This window comes from Artemia sp. Qi Xiang Cuo, chromosome 8, assembly GCF_049724085.1.
Source record: "Artemia sp. Qi Xiang Cuo chromosome 8, ASM4972408v1, whole genome shotgun sequence".
Lineage (NCBI taxonomy): Eukaryota > Metazoa > Arthropoda > Branchiopoda > Anostraca > Artemiidae > Artemia > Artemia sp. Qi Xiang Cuo.
Window position 1 is genome coordinate 9,710,868 of NC_142801.1, and position 14,212 is coordinate 9,725,079.

The following is a 14,212-nucleotide window of genomic DNA, read 5'->3' on the forward strand; positions in this document are numbered from 1 at the left end:
TTGCCGAAGCTTCTGCAAAGACTTGATGACTCGCATGTATGCCATTTGTGCAGTCGAAACCATACGATTTTCAAATGAGAGTGATCTGCAATGTTGAATCTATAAGCTCGTGCGCTCTCATGGCTCTTGAAACAGCCTTACTGCTAAGGACATGCTTAATGGTGTTACCAACATATAGGCATTCGAGCACTTCTTTTATTTCTTTTTCCATTTTCAAGTGCCCTATCGCTCCAAGAAAGATTGTACGGCAATGGAGACCACCGATCATTGGAACTGCTGCCTTGAGATGACTATCAGCAGGCTCAGCATTGATGATGTTCAACGCTTTTATGTACCAAAGTTGGTCGAAAATGACAACTGGTACCATTCCGTGCTGGCGTGCTTTATCGGAGATAAAACGTAAGGATGTGTATACACAGGAAAGATCGGAGAGATTATAGTCGATCATAGACAGAAAATAATCGACGAAGCGCCTTTGTATGACCCATAGTGAATTGCTTGCATAAATCCAATCCATCCGACCCGTTTCATGTCATGTATAAAGCTTGTATGCCGTAGTAGGTCAATGCCATCGATCTTGTCATCGAAGATGATGGTCGGGATGGGTTTGTACACAAGACTGTTCTCCTGTTGGCTTCTGCTGTAGAAGAAGAAAGGCACTTGTCCAACTTGCTGGAGTACTTCAAGGTTTACAAATGCTACTGGGATTATGATTGGAAATTTTGGTAGCCTTGATGTGGCAGCAGCTAGCATGCCCATCCCATGGAAAGTACCTTTTCCGTCGATAGTGCAAATGTTGTGGTCGACATTGTAGCCAATGAACTGGATGAAACTTTTAGAAGTCATCCCTGGATATTCCTTACCATGAGTTACTGCATTAAAACGCTTGAACCGAATCACTTCAGAGTAACAAGTAGAAAACTTAGCATATTCAGCTGGTCGATGAGAAAACGTGAACAGGATTGCTGGCGTAGCTGGACTCCAAGGTATACTTGTAAAAGAGCGAGTAAAGATTGGGCACGGCAAGCCTGCATTATTGCTTGACCGATTGAAACTAGTAGGTAGTGAATCTCCATCAAACAGGGAAAGAGAAGCACCAGGGAAAAGGATATTAAACTCTCGTCAAAATGGTGTTAGAGAGGTTTTAAACCGACTTGATAGACCTTTGTTTCCTCTCTAAGTTCTGTAAAGCCTTCTGACTATCTTTTCCCTTTAGAGGATATCTTGATTTCCCCCTCGTTTTCCCTTGTAACTATAAAACGGGGGGAAAGGCTAATGACAGAGCAATCAATGTAACATATTCATTCTTCTCGCACTGGGAAACCCCAGAAAACAATACAGGATCTTTATTTATCCCCTCTTTTCCCCCTTTAAGTGGGGAAACGGGGGGAGGGGGGACGACTTATTACACAGCAATAAAAAAAAACGTATATTCGATCTTTTTGGACCCAAAAGCATCAGGAATGCCATTCTCAGCATCAAGAACTACCGGTTGTACATTTTTGAGTTTTCCCCTGGATTTTTCTTCTCTCCCCCCCCCCCCGTTTTCACGCTGTTCCGCCAAGGGGATTCTTGGGGACTTTTGGTATGTTGTACATAATTTTTTTCTCTACAAAATGGTGTAAAAACCATTGCAATTTTGCCCCAGATCATCGATTTTTTCCGTAGATTTACCGAACTACAAGGGCCTCCTCCCTTTTCCCAAACGTTTAAAAAATTGATGCAACGTTTTAGACGTTTCAACGTCCCAAACTTTTAAAAAATGATGCAGTAGATATATGGTACCAAATAAAAAAATTAGCATTATATTGACTATTCGAAAAAATTTCGGGCTCCTTCCCCACACTTTCCAAAAATGTACGTCGTTGCCGATGACAGGAGGGTTGGTACAATTCGTCGTAACGTAAAAACATATTTCAAACATATATTTGTGGCTCGCGAGCCACATGCGGACACTCACAAGCCACAATTTCAAACGTATAAATTGTGGCTCGCAAGCCACGTGCGGCTTTTTAGAAGAGCTAATGCGAGTCTAAAAAAAAAGAAAAAGAAAAAAAAGATGGAAATTAACGGACATGGAACTTATTATTAATATCAAGACGATCCCTCAGTAAACTCTACGACTCACTGCTGACTCAACTGTTTCTGTGAATAAAATACATACATTCAATTTTTAGTGTCAAATATGGCTTCCTTATTTCTTTTGTTTCATTTTGTACTTCGCTTTTTTTTCCATTTATCCATTGTAAGCGGGCACAAATATATAAATATATATAAATATATATATATATATATATATATATATATATATATATATATATATATTTATATATATCCAACTGTACAATCGTAGTGACTTGAGACAAAAATAGTTATTCTAAATAATAACTGTAAAAAATTGCAAATGAAATAAATTGTTGGAGCATCAAGATCAGTCTTAAAAATACATCGCAAATCAACATATTCTGAATTTTGGAAACCAGTGCTACAATCAAAGTACACCGCTTGCAGACTACCCTCCATAATCGGCACAAAATATTATTATGAGTGACTTTTTTCAACAATGAAGTTTATAACTCAATGCACAATTCTATAGAAACTGATGTTTATGAAATTTCATTTTTACGTTAGCTCTCGTAAAAAAATTTTATTGGAATACGGCTCCACCTGTAGTGAGGCTTGGTCATCCCTGATATATAAGGTGAAATGCCCCATTTAAGAGAAAAAAAAAAGTTAGAGGGAGGAGAGAAAGAGGAAGAGATAGTGAGGGGAGAGAGGGGAAAGACACAGAGAAACATGCGGCTCCACCTGTAGTGAGGCTTGGTCATCCCTGATATATAAGGTGAAATCTCCCATTTGAGATAAAAAAAAGCTAGAGGGAGGAGAGAAAGAGAGATAGTGAGGGGAGAGAGGGAGACACAGAAACATGCGGCTCCACCCGTAGTGAGGCTTGGTCATCCCTTATATATAAGGTGAAATGTCCCATTTGAGAGAAAAAAAAAGTTGGAGAGAGATAGCGAAGGAAAGACAGAGAAACATGCGGCTCCATTTGTAGTGAGGCAAGGTCGTCCCTGATATATAAGGTGAAATGTCCCATTTAAGAGAAAAAAAGCTAGAGGGAGGAGAGAAAGAGAGAGAGAGTGAGGGGAGAGAGGGAAAGACTCGGAGAAACATGCGGCTCCACCTGTAGTGAGGCTTGGTCATCCCTGATATATAAGGTGAAATGTCCCATTTGAGATAAAAAAAAAGTTGGAGATAGCGAGGGAAAGACAGAGAAACATGCGGCTCCATTTGTAGTGAGGCTTGGTCATCCCTGATATATAAGGTGAAATGTCCCATTTAAGAAAAAAAAAGTTAGAGGGAGGAGAGAAAGAAAGAGAGGAGAGAGAGGGAGAGAGAGAGAAAGAGAGCCAAAGTGTGGAAGAGGAAGAGGAAGAGAGAGAGAGAGAGAGAGAGAGAGAGAGAGAGAGAGAGAGAGAGACAGAAATTACCTGTTTTGTCATTGTAGTCTTTCACATAAATGTCCTTACTCGGCTGCTTATCGTTCGTCATCCAACAAATTTTTATGTTATGGCTGTTCCTTAGGACATCCTGAAGTGCTCGACAAATATAGAAACTGCCCTCAGGGTTACGAACAGCGAGAAATTCGTTTCTAAACAAAATAAAAGTTAAAATATGAATAATGATCTTTCTGATATGGAATGGTCTAATATATACACTTAACTAATAGGACATATAATTTCTAAGTTAAAACAAAATATTTCTTTCAAATATATTTCTTTTGACAAACATCAGCAATATTTAAAAATTAAAAACTAATTTACAAATAGAAAATATAGATAGTGCAATGTAGTGTATCCCAATGTTCAACAACATAAAGGGTATAATATAGAGTTTCTAGGACTTTACATTGCTCAGAAGGATATGAGAAGTTATTTCACGGGTTATGACACAGTGAAGAGTTACATAGTAGAATAGTCAACGTATACGTATAGGACAATGGACAACGTATAGGGAATAGGACGGTACGTCTTAGAGCTAAGGGTAGGATACTTGAGGCAGTAATGACAGTTGCCGAGTTCGGGCACTTTGGACAAAGGAGGTAGACGCTAGATGTTTTCCAGACAATTTTTCCGACAATGTTTTCGTAGACAATTACATAGACTACGTAGACTATCGTAGACAAAGTAGACACTCGTTTGAACGACTGTATTTTAACAATAAACTACACAAAATCACGGTTCGATCTAATTATCTAATAAGGTTGTAATGAAGATTAATACAGTTAGGTCATGAACAAAAGATGATAAAATAGTGTTTTTGGGCAATCTAATAGGAGAGGGGGGGGGGGACAGGACGAGAAAAGAAAAACAGGATGTCATCAAGCCCGATAGGGAGAGGTTGTAATAAGACATTTAAAGGAAGTAGGGACGTCATTGGTGGGGGCAAAGAGTGAAAAAGAAGGCGCTGAATTGACACAGTTCATCTACATCTACCTTTAACCAAGTAAAATGAACAAGAAGTTTTGACTAACTATATTTTATACAAATAAACTCTCTGTCTCTCAAAAATTGTACTATAAACATATGTGCGAATCAGTTCATCTGTTATTAAACCAAGATATTTGTATAATACAAAACCATGTATATTATATCATATTGTTCTAACAGTAGGGAGTTTATCTAAATCCAGTTTCGGGTGGGAGAGGGTTGCTTAAAATTGCGCTTTGCAGCAATCAAGGCAGGACCAAAGAAAACGCTGGGCGTCCTCGAATGAGGTGGGAACAGGTTATATGAAAATATTTAGAAAAATTAGGGGCATCACACTAAGGATGAATCTATGAACAGAGCAGGAATGAAAAGGAGCAGGCATAGCTTTGTTACCCTCAGCCACATTGATGCTATATTCATAATAGTATTAAAACTAAACATTTTTACCATGCAAACAGCATCTTACAAATTGAATTATTTTATTATTAATATTACTTAATTCATTAAGTATTGGATTTGAAAATCGTGAGTACAAAAAAAAAAAAAAAAAAAAAAAGCACACACACAAAAAAAATCACAGCAATGAATTTGAAACACATCAAATCAAGATGGCATTGACCCCGCCACGTGAATTAGATTTGGTATAAGAACCTATATTAGTCTGTGATTATTATGTTGTATCATTGCTGTTGTCATTTTTGTAATGTGAAGGGCCAATGGGGCAATAACCTCTATGGCTTTGATGCTTAGAATCAGAAGCGTTATCTCTAATTTTGTTATATTCTTGTTATTTTGTAGTGGCTATCAGACTGTTATATTTATGGTTTTGTTACATGTTTTTCTATCGTCTTTGAAACGAGACAAGTCTAAGGCTTGTTCCGTTTTTGTTTAAATAAAAAATGAAACAGTTTAAATAGTCATGTTTAAATCGGAGGGGGGGGGGGGCGCCTACCCCAAAAATTTTCGGCTGACATGTAAAAAAGTAACAAAATGGATTTAAACAAATCTTCGATGCGTTTTTTTGTACTTTCTTTAATAATGCTTATTGCAATCAATGGCAATTAATTTCCGTCACTGACAGCCAATGGAAACCATTGTTCTTCAATGAAAATGGTTTAGATTGGTTGTCAGTGACAAAGACCCATTAAAGTCGATTATGTATTATTCTTTTTATTCAAGAATCATTCATCACCAATTCAACCTAATGGCATGTATCTCGAAGGAATAAACCTTAATATTGGAGCAAGTTTAAGTCTGATACTGGATAAAAATAAGAAAATTGTAAATAATAAAATAATAATAAAAAAACTCAACAAGGAATGACAATATAAGATGAGTTACGACTACTTTTTTAGGTTTCTTTTTACAAATTTGGAAGAAGAAAAAAAAAGAAATGGAAAAGAAGGCTTTTATCATAGAATTCGTTCTGGCTCAAACGGGCTGAATTTCCTGGCATTCTCTTATCAGTTCCCTAATTCAAGTGGCTCAGTTCCCTCTTCCCCTCTTTGTAGGTATTGTAATATTGATAATGAAACAATTGACCATTGCCTATTTGAATGTAATATGCTGACGTCTGCACAGTATACCCTGCATTGTAAACTCTTAAAGTGGTTCAAACACCACAAAATCTCACTATCAGCCAAGAGTCTAGCTGACTATACCTGCCCACAGAGCACAGAAGTAAATATCTATCTTTTTATATTTCAACTACTAGAATCAAATTTACTGAAAGAAATCTGAGAATATTCATATAACAAGAGGCAACCAAGCCAGTAGCTCTGTTCAGCTCACAGAGTGAAGCAAAAGGAAAAGGGCTGAATAGTCTTGACTGAAAAGCCCGCCTTGCTGAAATAGAAGAAGAAGAAGAAGGCTTTGTAAAAGCCAGGCCTGAACGCAGAAGAAGAAGAAGAACGCAAGTCTTCAGAAGCCCTTTTCTAAAGGAATTCATCCCATTGTAGTGTTCACACATTGCATGTGTTATTTTAGACTATCCGTTTCAATAAAAGACCATTTCCTACCAATTCAACGTAGTTGGATATTTAAATGTCTTAGGTTTTGGTTTGACTCTGTTTGCAATGTTTCGATTTGGCATATAAAAATTTGAATGACGATGGCCATGACTGTGGTTATTATATGTTTAGTGCCTTTTCTTTTATTGTGACAAGAACAAGCAGAAGTTGCTACTGAGCTTAGTTAATTTTTATCTTTATAACATATAGTTACGTAGAAATACCAAGGAATAATGGCTTCAAATTAAAAAACTTATGGCTTTTAATGTGTAAAAATCAAATATTAAACCAGAAACTTACTTCAAAAATATTGTTACTTTTTCCTCCGTCGGTTTTGGAGGTTGAGATAGCTTTTTGACCATTCTCAAATAAGTTAGATCCTCCAATGCGGCTTGGAATGGCTGTGTCTGAGTTCGAGCTCGCTTGGATTTTCTGTCATCCCCACTTCCAGAATCAGGCTTTGGAGGAGTCACTCGCTTCTATTTAAAAGATAAATTATTTAATATCAAATATTATAAGATGTTCAATATAGTGGATTATTTTCAAACAAATACAAAGGAAAAACAAAATTGTCACAAATCAAAGTAATAACGCAATGCCATAAATCAACACAGGTCAAATGGGCAAATAAATCCGGTAAAAGCTTAAGCCAAAATTTGAACTCTAGTGGTTTTAAAGTTAATATTAAACAAAGGTCAATTATTGGGCAACTCAGATCTTCAAAGAATGAATACAAGATTTAAAATAATATCATAGTATTTGAGCCGCAAAACAGGGTAACTTTTATAATCAAACTAAAATCGCTTATATTTGTTCATTACTTTTTTTGCTCATTTACTTTACTTTATTCATTTACTTTATTTGCTTTACTTTTGCTTTATAATTACTTTTTTTTTTAATAAAATGCTTTAAAGATTACTTTAAATTATTTTAAATTAAAACTTGATTGTACCAAACACATTAAGAATTACTATCTAAACTAAACTATGACACCATTTCAGAAACGGTGTTAATTTAATTCTACAATAAAAGAATCTGTTGTCGAACCAAAAAGCCGGCTTAGAAGTGTTTCAATTTACGGTTTTGTCTACAGATTGTGTAAAGTCATCATGAAACTACAAATTCGACACGCAAATGCTACAGGCAATCGTGTGTTTCTCCACCCTGCAAAAAAAAAATCCAGCTGGAAAACTCAAGCTAGAAGCATTGGCTATATTCAGGATAGCCTCGGAGCCGAAACAAGAGCTATTATCTATAAAAGCGGAGGGAGGGGGGGGGGGTATCTTACCCATCTTCCACAACATGAAAAATCTACTGAAAAACTACTTTCAAGCTGACAAAGAAGAGGAGGAATCAAGGCTATACATGTCAACAATTTAGTCATTAGAATGACATTTTTAATTGTACAATTTACTTGGTTTGAATTAAGAGTATGCGGTACCTTCAGTGGCGGTTTTAAGAGAGGGGCATTTGCCCCGGGAACAGAAATTTTAGGAGAGCAAAATTTTAAATAAATAATCTAACGGTTATAATCATTTTGTAGTTTTATTTTTATTAAAATAAAAGAGGACACAATTAGTAAATGAAACTGATTAATAAATTATTAATTCATAAAATTAAAATAAAAAATTTAACAATTTAAATAATTACTTAAAATTATTTTGCGAGCCTCAGTGTCAGCTGACCGTCACAGAGACAAAGGCCCATCAGTGAATTGTCCTAGGGGACTAGCTATAATCGAGAGCTATTGAGAATCTGTGGGTTGAAAATGAAATTTGATTGAAAAGACAATGAAATTATTACGCCCCTTATGTCGGCAGGCTTGTCAATATAAACAGATGACACTACAGGGAGCACCGAAAGATATCAGATTGTTCAAATGATAATTCCTTTGAGCTGATCTATCTCCAGCACAAAACGGAAAAGTTAATGATTTTTCTAAGAATTCCGGTAAAGTATGTGTCACATTTTAGTGTTGCCGTTTATTCAGATCTCTTATCTAAGCTCTACAATTTATGGTAAGACCATCCAATCGATTCTAAGCAATTTGGCCACACTAACTATTTTTTTTTTATAATAGAAAAGATAGATTGATTTTCAATGTACTGTATCAGCTTAAATAATTTCTCCTTCTTAGCTATTTTCCTTCTTATTTTATGTTTATGTTACCGTGAATTCGTGAATGTCGACGTTAATCAGTGAATGTCCGAAATACTTTTTGTTTCTCCTTGGATTTAGTCATTGTTGCCAGTCAGCGTTTTCAATTTAGTGCAATTTTTAATGATGACGGGTTAGGTTGGATTAGGCTTGGTTAGGTTTTTAACCCATTTCTGATGTTTAGAACCAGATTTAACCTAGCATAATCTAACCTAAACTAACATTAACTTCTACCGTCATAGCTTGGATAACACTGAGAAACCTGACTCACAAAGCTAATTCAATCCAAGCAGAGAAAAAGGAATTTCAGACATTCACCAGAAAATGTTGACATTAACCAGATTTCGGCCATTCAAGGTAACATTTGTCATCTGAAATAATTTTGGCTTCTTAGGTGATTTCCTTCTTATTTTATGTTGAGGTTTTAAAATTGGTACCCACGTTTTTATTAATTGCAAAATTCCAAGCAGAAGTCAAATTTGTAGAAGACAGTCAAATTGAAACATTCTACCTTTTTTTGAAATAATACCTTTCTAAACCCTACTTGATTTCCATCCAGAAACTAAAACACCTCTGAGGAAAAAAACTTGGAAACTTCAAAGGTGTTAGGATCAATTACTCGAAGTCTAAAAAACTTAAAAGAGTTCAGCAACAAAATTCAACCCATGTTGAAATACCCCCCCCCCCTACATCTGAATAAAATTAACATAGGAAAACACGGAAATTTCCAATTAATAAGATTACCACAGGCCTCCCGCTAGATTTTTTGTGAAAAATATGAACTTTATGAACTTTTGACCACAAAAATATGAACTTTTGATTGCGCTTTTTATGAACCTAAATTTACGATATGTGCACCTCAGAAACTGTCAGTGGACACAAAAAAGTGGCATTTGGTGTTTTCATCACTGGTGCACATATTCTTCTTGTTTTTTTTCATGAGTTCAGTTAAATGCGTTTAATTTGTATAAAAGTACAAAATACAATAGTACAAAATAATCCACTCTACTTGTTCCTTTTTTGGCAAAATATGACGAAATCAAAGACGACTTTCGTTTGTTTACCCTGCTCTGTATCCGCTCAATCTCTCTGGCTGCCTCATCTTCTTCGCGCATCTTCCGGCTCAAAGCCTCGATCATACTTTGTGCGAGGCGTATTTCTACGAAGTTTTTGGCATCTATGGCTTTTTTCAGCTTCTCATTAGCTTCTTGAAGAAGCCTTTCTGCTACTTGTCTCTTCTCCTTTTCAACTGACTTCTTCTCAATCAAATCTTTTTCCAGGTGTTCAATGGTCTTCTTCTCAGATAACATCCTCTTTTTTCCTCTTCTTCTCTTGCCTTCTTCTTTCCTTTTGACTCCTCTTCAGCCTGGCTAGATTGCTCAGCTTCCAGGCACAGTTTATAGCTCTGGCACGCATTTCGCCCCAAATTCAACAGCTCTCTGGTAATAGGGACTATCTCGGGCCTGTTCTCAAAACTTCTTTAGAGCGTCAGAGACTATCAGTCTAGCATTGAGTATTTTGACTTTCATTGATGATTTTTCCTCTGTCATGATCCGTCCTGACTGGGAAAAATCACGTTCAACGTCAGCGTTCCCATGCGACATGCAGAGAGATGCTTTTACTATCTTTGAAACAAGGGGATATTTTGTCTGTTCTTGATGGTTTTTCAGTGTTAAAACCGAATTCCGTGAAACATCAATCCTTGCTGAAGTCATGTTCTTAGGCAAACTCGGTTCCAGCTGGAGCCAGTTCGATTCGTCAATAGCAGCTTCAGTATTCACACGGAAAGGCATAAATTCAACGATTTTCACAAAGTCACTTGTTCTTGTCTTAGGATTCGAATCATCCAGCCGCAGACACCGGAAATGCTGAAAGGCACTTTACCCTAGTGATTTCTCTTCAATACGATGGAAAGCAGCCAGGTAAGCAGTTCTGGCACTACTTCTGAAGTTCCGAGCATCAATTTTTGTACCTTCGACAGGCATTCTTCCACACCGTCACAGCAGGCTACTTTATCGGATGGAAGAAAATCCCCACTTGAATTCGAGAACTTAGAAAAAGTTTTTTTTTCCTTCTGAATATCAGTTAAAGCACTTTGCTTGACATAACGGCTGGCAGTCATCATTACTAGTCGACACATTTCGTCATACAGAATGTGGAGAGGGGGTTCTCCCAATTGCAAGAACTCTGTAAGCAGAATAAATAGCTTTCTAAAAGAAACGATAAGAAAGCCTAAAGCATTGGTTGTGGTACACTGGACAAGATTACTATTTAACTCTTAGTATTCACTAGACTTCATCAATTCTTATCTTTTCTTAAGGAAGAATTTCAGGAAATACTCACCGAGAGCATCCCATTGCTCATCAAGTCTCTCAGCTGAAACAACGAGGGTTAGCCATCGACTTGGCACATGTTTCAGGAAACGATGTGGAGGAAGCTTGAGATTCTCCTGGATGGTACCGAAGTCTTCTAAACGGGCAGGCCAACCACTAAAGAAGTAGAAAATTCGAATCGCAAAATCGGAAACTTTGGATCCGTGATGGTCCAAACCTTTAAAAAAAGCGTTGTGGACTATGTGTATGTTGCATGTCCCAATGTCAGATAGGCCTCGATCGCGGCGCACAGTTCTAACTTCGGAATCAAATAACCTCCAAACTTTCTTGTTGACATTAGGTCCGTCACTTCCCAGCATCAAGACTATACGGAGATCAAGGTTAGCCTCCTTTAGAGCTTATAGTAGGTGCTGGTGTAAATCTTCCGCTTTTGCGTGTCCTATGAAAATGGACTGTAGGTGGCGTACAGAGACTCTTTCTTCAGTCTCCAACCAGTATCTAATCATGATATTCAACTCCTTTGCACCTTTGGCATTTGTAGTCTCATCGTAGAGCAACGCCAAGTAAGAAGATCCTTGCGAAAATGGGGCGACAGCGCCTCTGTTATGAGGTATGATACCTTGGTCTCTCCAAGGCTGAGTTCCCCTGACACTTCACCAGGGAACATAGCTTTAAAAAATGTTCGCAATGCCATTGCAGGAAGCAGCGCTCATATCACGGATGACATTATTCATGGCCCAAATGAGCTCTGCCTTTAGGACCTGGCCCTTTCTAGAAATCAAATTTATTTCGGGGTTTGACGAGCTAGTTGCTGCAAGACAAGCTGGAGCGGGTCCAGTTTCGCTCTAAGATTCGAAACATGCTTTTCGTCCTCTGAGTGTTGGATTATAGAGTTTCATCCTCTAATGCACATAAAGCTGTAGTTACAAACTTTGCAGAAAGCTTCTCCGGCACTATTAACACTGCCTGCACACCAATCACCGAACAAGCGCTTAGTATTGTCCTCTTTTTTCAACCATGCCCTATTAAACTTGCATCTGCCCATTTTTAGCTCTTAAGCAGCAACCAAGCAACCATTGGCACAAAGCAAAAAAAGCATTAATATAGCAGCAAACCTTTCCTAAAAAAAAGAATAATCAATCAACTTATGATCTTCTGCCAAGAAGTTATGTTACATCTCATAAGCTTAAATCAACTATTTAAGAATATTACTACTAGAAAACTCTATGAAGGTAGCAAAGACTCAAGCCAGAAAAAGGAAAAGACTAAAAGATAGCTTAGGACAAGAAGATATAGAGACAATATAGGAACAAAGTTAGATGCAACAATGTCTTTTTGAAGAGAAAATGTATGTTCACAAAACAGAGAGTGTTACAGTTTGAAACGTTTCAAATAAAACTTTTGCACATACATTTACTCTGCTTGCCTTTCATAAGAAAGAAAACACCAACTTTCCAGCTAAGGGCAAGAAAAATAGGAGCTTTATGAACCTTTTTTCTAAGTTTTGACCCATTTATGAACCTAGGTTAAAAATATGAACTTTTTTCATAGTTATGAACCCAGTGGGAGGCCTGTTACCATTGGTACACACAGACCCTACCCTGTGAGACAGCAAAAGCAGCTGTTGTTTAGCATTAACGTTATAATTATAGAAGTAACACCATAAAACTTGTTGAAGCTACATATCTCAAAAGTTCCTGTTCTTATTATACTGTAATTTATAAACATACTATTTAAGTATAGTAATATAATAAAACAAGCAATAGAAAAACATTCCACAGCATATAAATTTTATACTTTTTAAAAATTACCAAATTTTTCAGATAAAAAGAAACCTAAAAAAGTTATAACTGCTATAATTACTATAACTATAACTGCATGAGATGACAAAGTTAGAATACATTTTCGAATACAGCAAGGGCACTTACCGCAAGAAATGGCTAATGGAAAAAAAAAGAAAGAAAAAACCTTTCAGTTTACATTACTGTATTGGTGATGTAAACATTCAGGGGAAAACATGTTAGAAGCTCTGGAGTTCCAGGTGTTGTTTTTCAGAAGAAGAAGAAGAAGGATGATAACTTTCTACCCCCCCCCGGCCCCTAGAAAAGGGGAATCAATGTAGTTTTAGTAATTTCTGCACTATGGTTCTTTACAAATGAACAACTTACCGCTGATTCATCACGTTTCCTTTTGGGAGGACTTGTCTTGTCCACTTCTGGCTTTGGCTCTTTGGCTGGTTTTTCAATCTTCTTTTGGATTACTAGTGGCTTGATTACTTCCGATTTCTTTTCAGCCTTTGTTTTTGTTGGTGTTTTCTTTGGACTTGGTGGCCTAGCAACTGTGCTAATTTCTGGAACAGGGGCTACTGCAAAAATATAAGGATGCAATAATTAGTGATGAAATGATGAATTGGGAATCAGGAGATTCGGAGCTTTGTGATGGATAAAAATAAGAACTAATTAAATTTTACCCCAACTCCACTGCATTATTCGACTCTATAAACACATTAAAATTAGCAGTGGGATGACGAATTGGGAGAGTGACAGTTTTCCAAAGTATCAAAATCAGAATAAAAGTAATTTTTTTTTCAATTCCATTGTGTAAATAACCTTTTCTTATAAAAAGAGGTTGCATGTTTTTTAGACAAGGTTGTCTGTGAGCTTTTTTAAAGTTTCTTTTAAAATATAAACATTTAACAGTTAATGTCATGACAGTGAATAGAAATCGGGAGAGTTGGTTTTTTTTTTTTTTTTTTTTTTTTTTTTTACAAAGAATTAAAATCATCAAGTGGAGTTTCCCAATTCCACTGTGTAATTAAGCTTTTCATAAAAAAAAGTTGCTTCTTTACATTTGGTGGTCTGTGCTAATTTCACAAACAGAACTTTCTTTAAAAATATCAATTCACAAAAATAAGTGATGAATTCCAAATCATGTGAGTTCAGGCTTTATATATACATATATATATATCTATCTATATATATATATATATATATATATATATATAAAGCCTGAACTCACATGATAACCTTTTCTTATAAAAAGAGGTTGTATGTTTTTTAGACAAGGTTGTCTGTGAGCTTTTTTAAAGTTTCTTTTAAAATATAAACATTTAACAGTTAATGTCATGACAGTGAATAGAAATCGGGAGAGTTGGGTTTTTTTTTTTTTTTTTTTTTTTTTTTACAAAGAATTAAAATCATCAAGTGGAGTTTCCCAATTCCAC

The 14,212-nt window shown here is 36.3% G+C and overlaps 1 protein-coding gene across 2 annotated transcripts in view; it reads right to left on the reverse strand.

Annotated features, from left to right (window-relative positions):
* The window catches only part of LOC148949144 (uncharacterized), a 43,146-nt gene that overhangs the window by 19,015 nt on the left and 9,919 nt on the right, over positions 1-14,212 (reverse strand). For both annotated transcript variants that reach the window (XM_089092840.1, XM_089092838.1), the window contains exons 4-6: positions 13,158-13,354; positions 6,800-6,978; positions 3,492-3,652 (exon numbers count right to left, since the gene is read on the reverse strand). In XM_089092840.1, the coding sequence (XP_088948966.1) occupies positions 3,492-3,652; positions 6,800-6,978; positions 13,158-13,354 (537 nt within the window). The remainder of the gene's footprint in view (positions 1-3,491; positions 3,653-6,799; positions 6,979-13,157; positions 13,355-14,212) is intronic.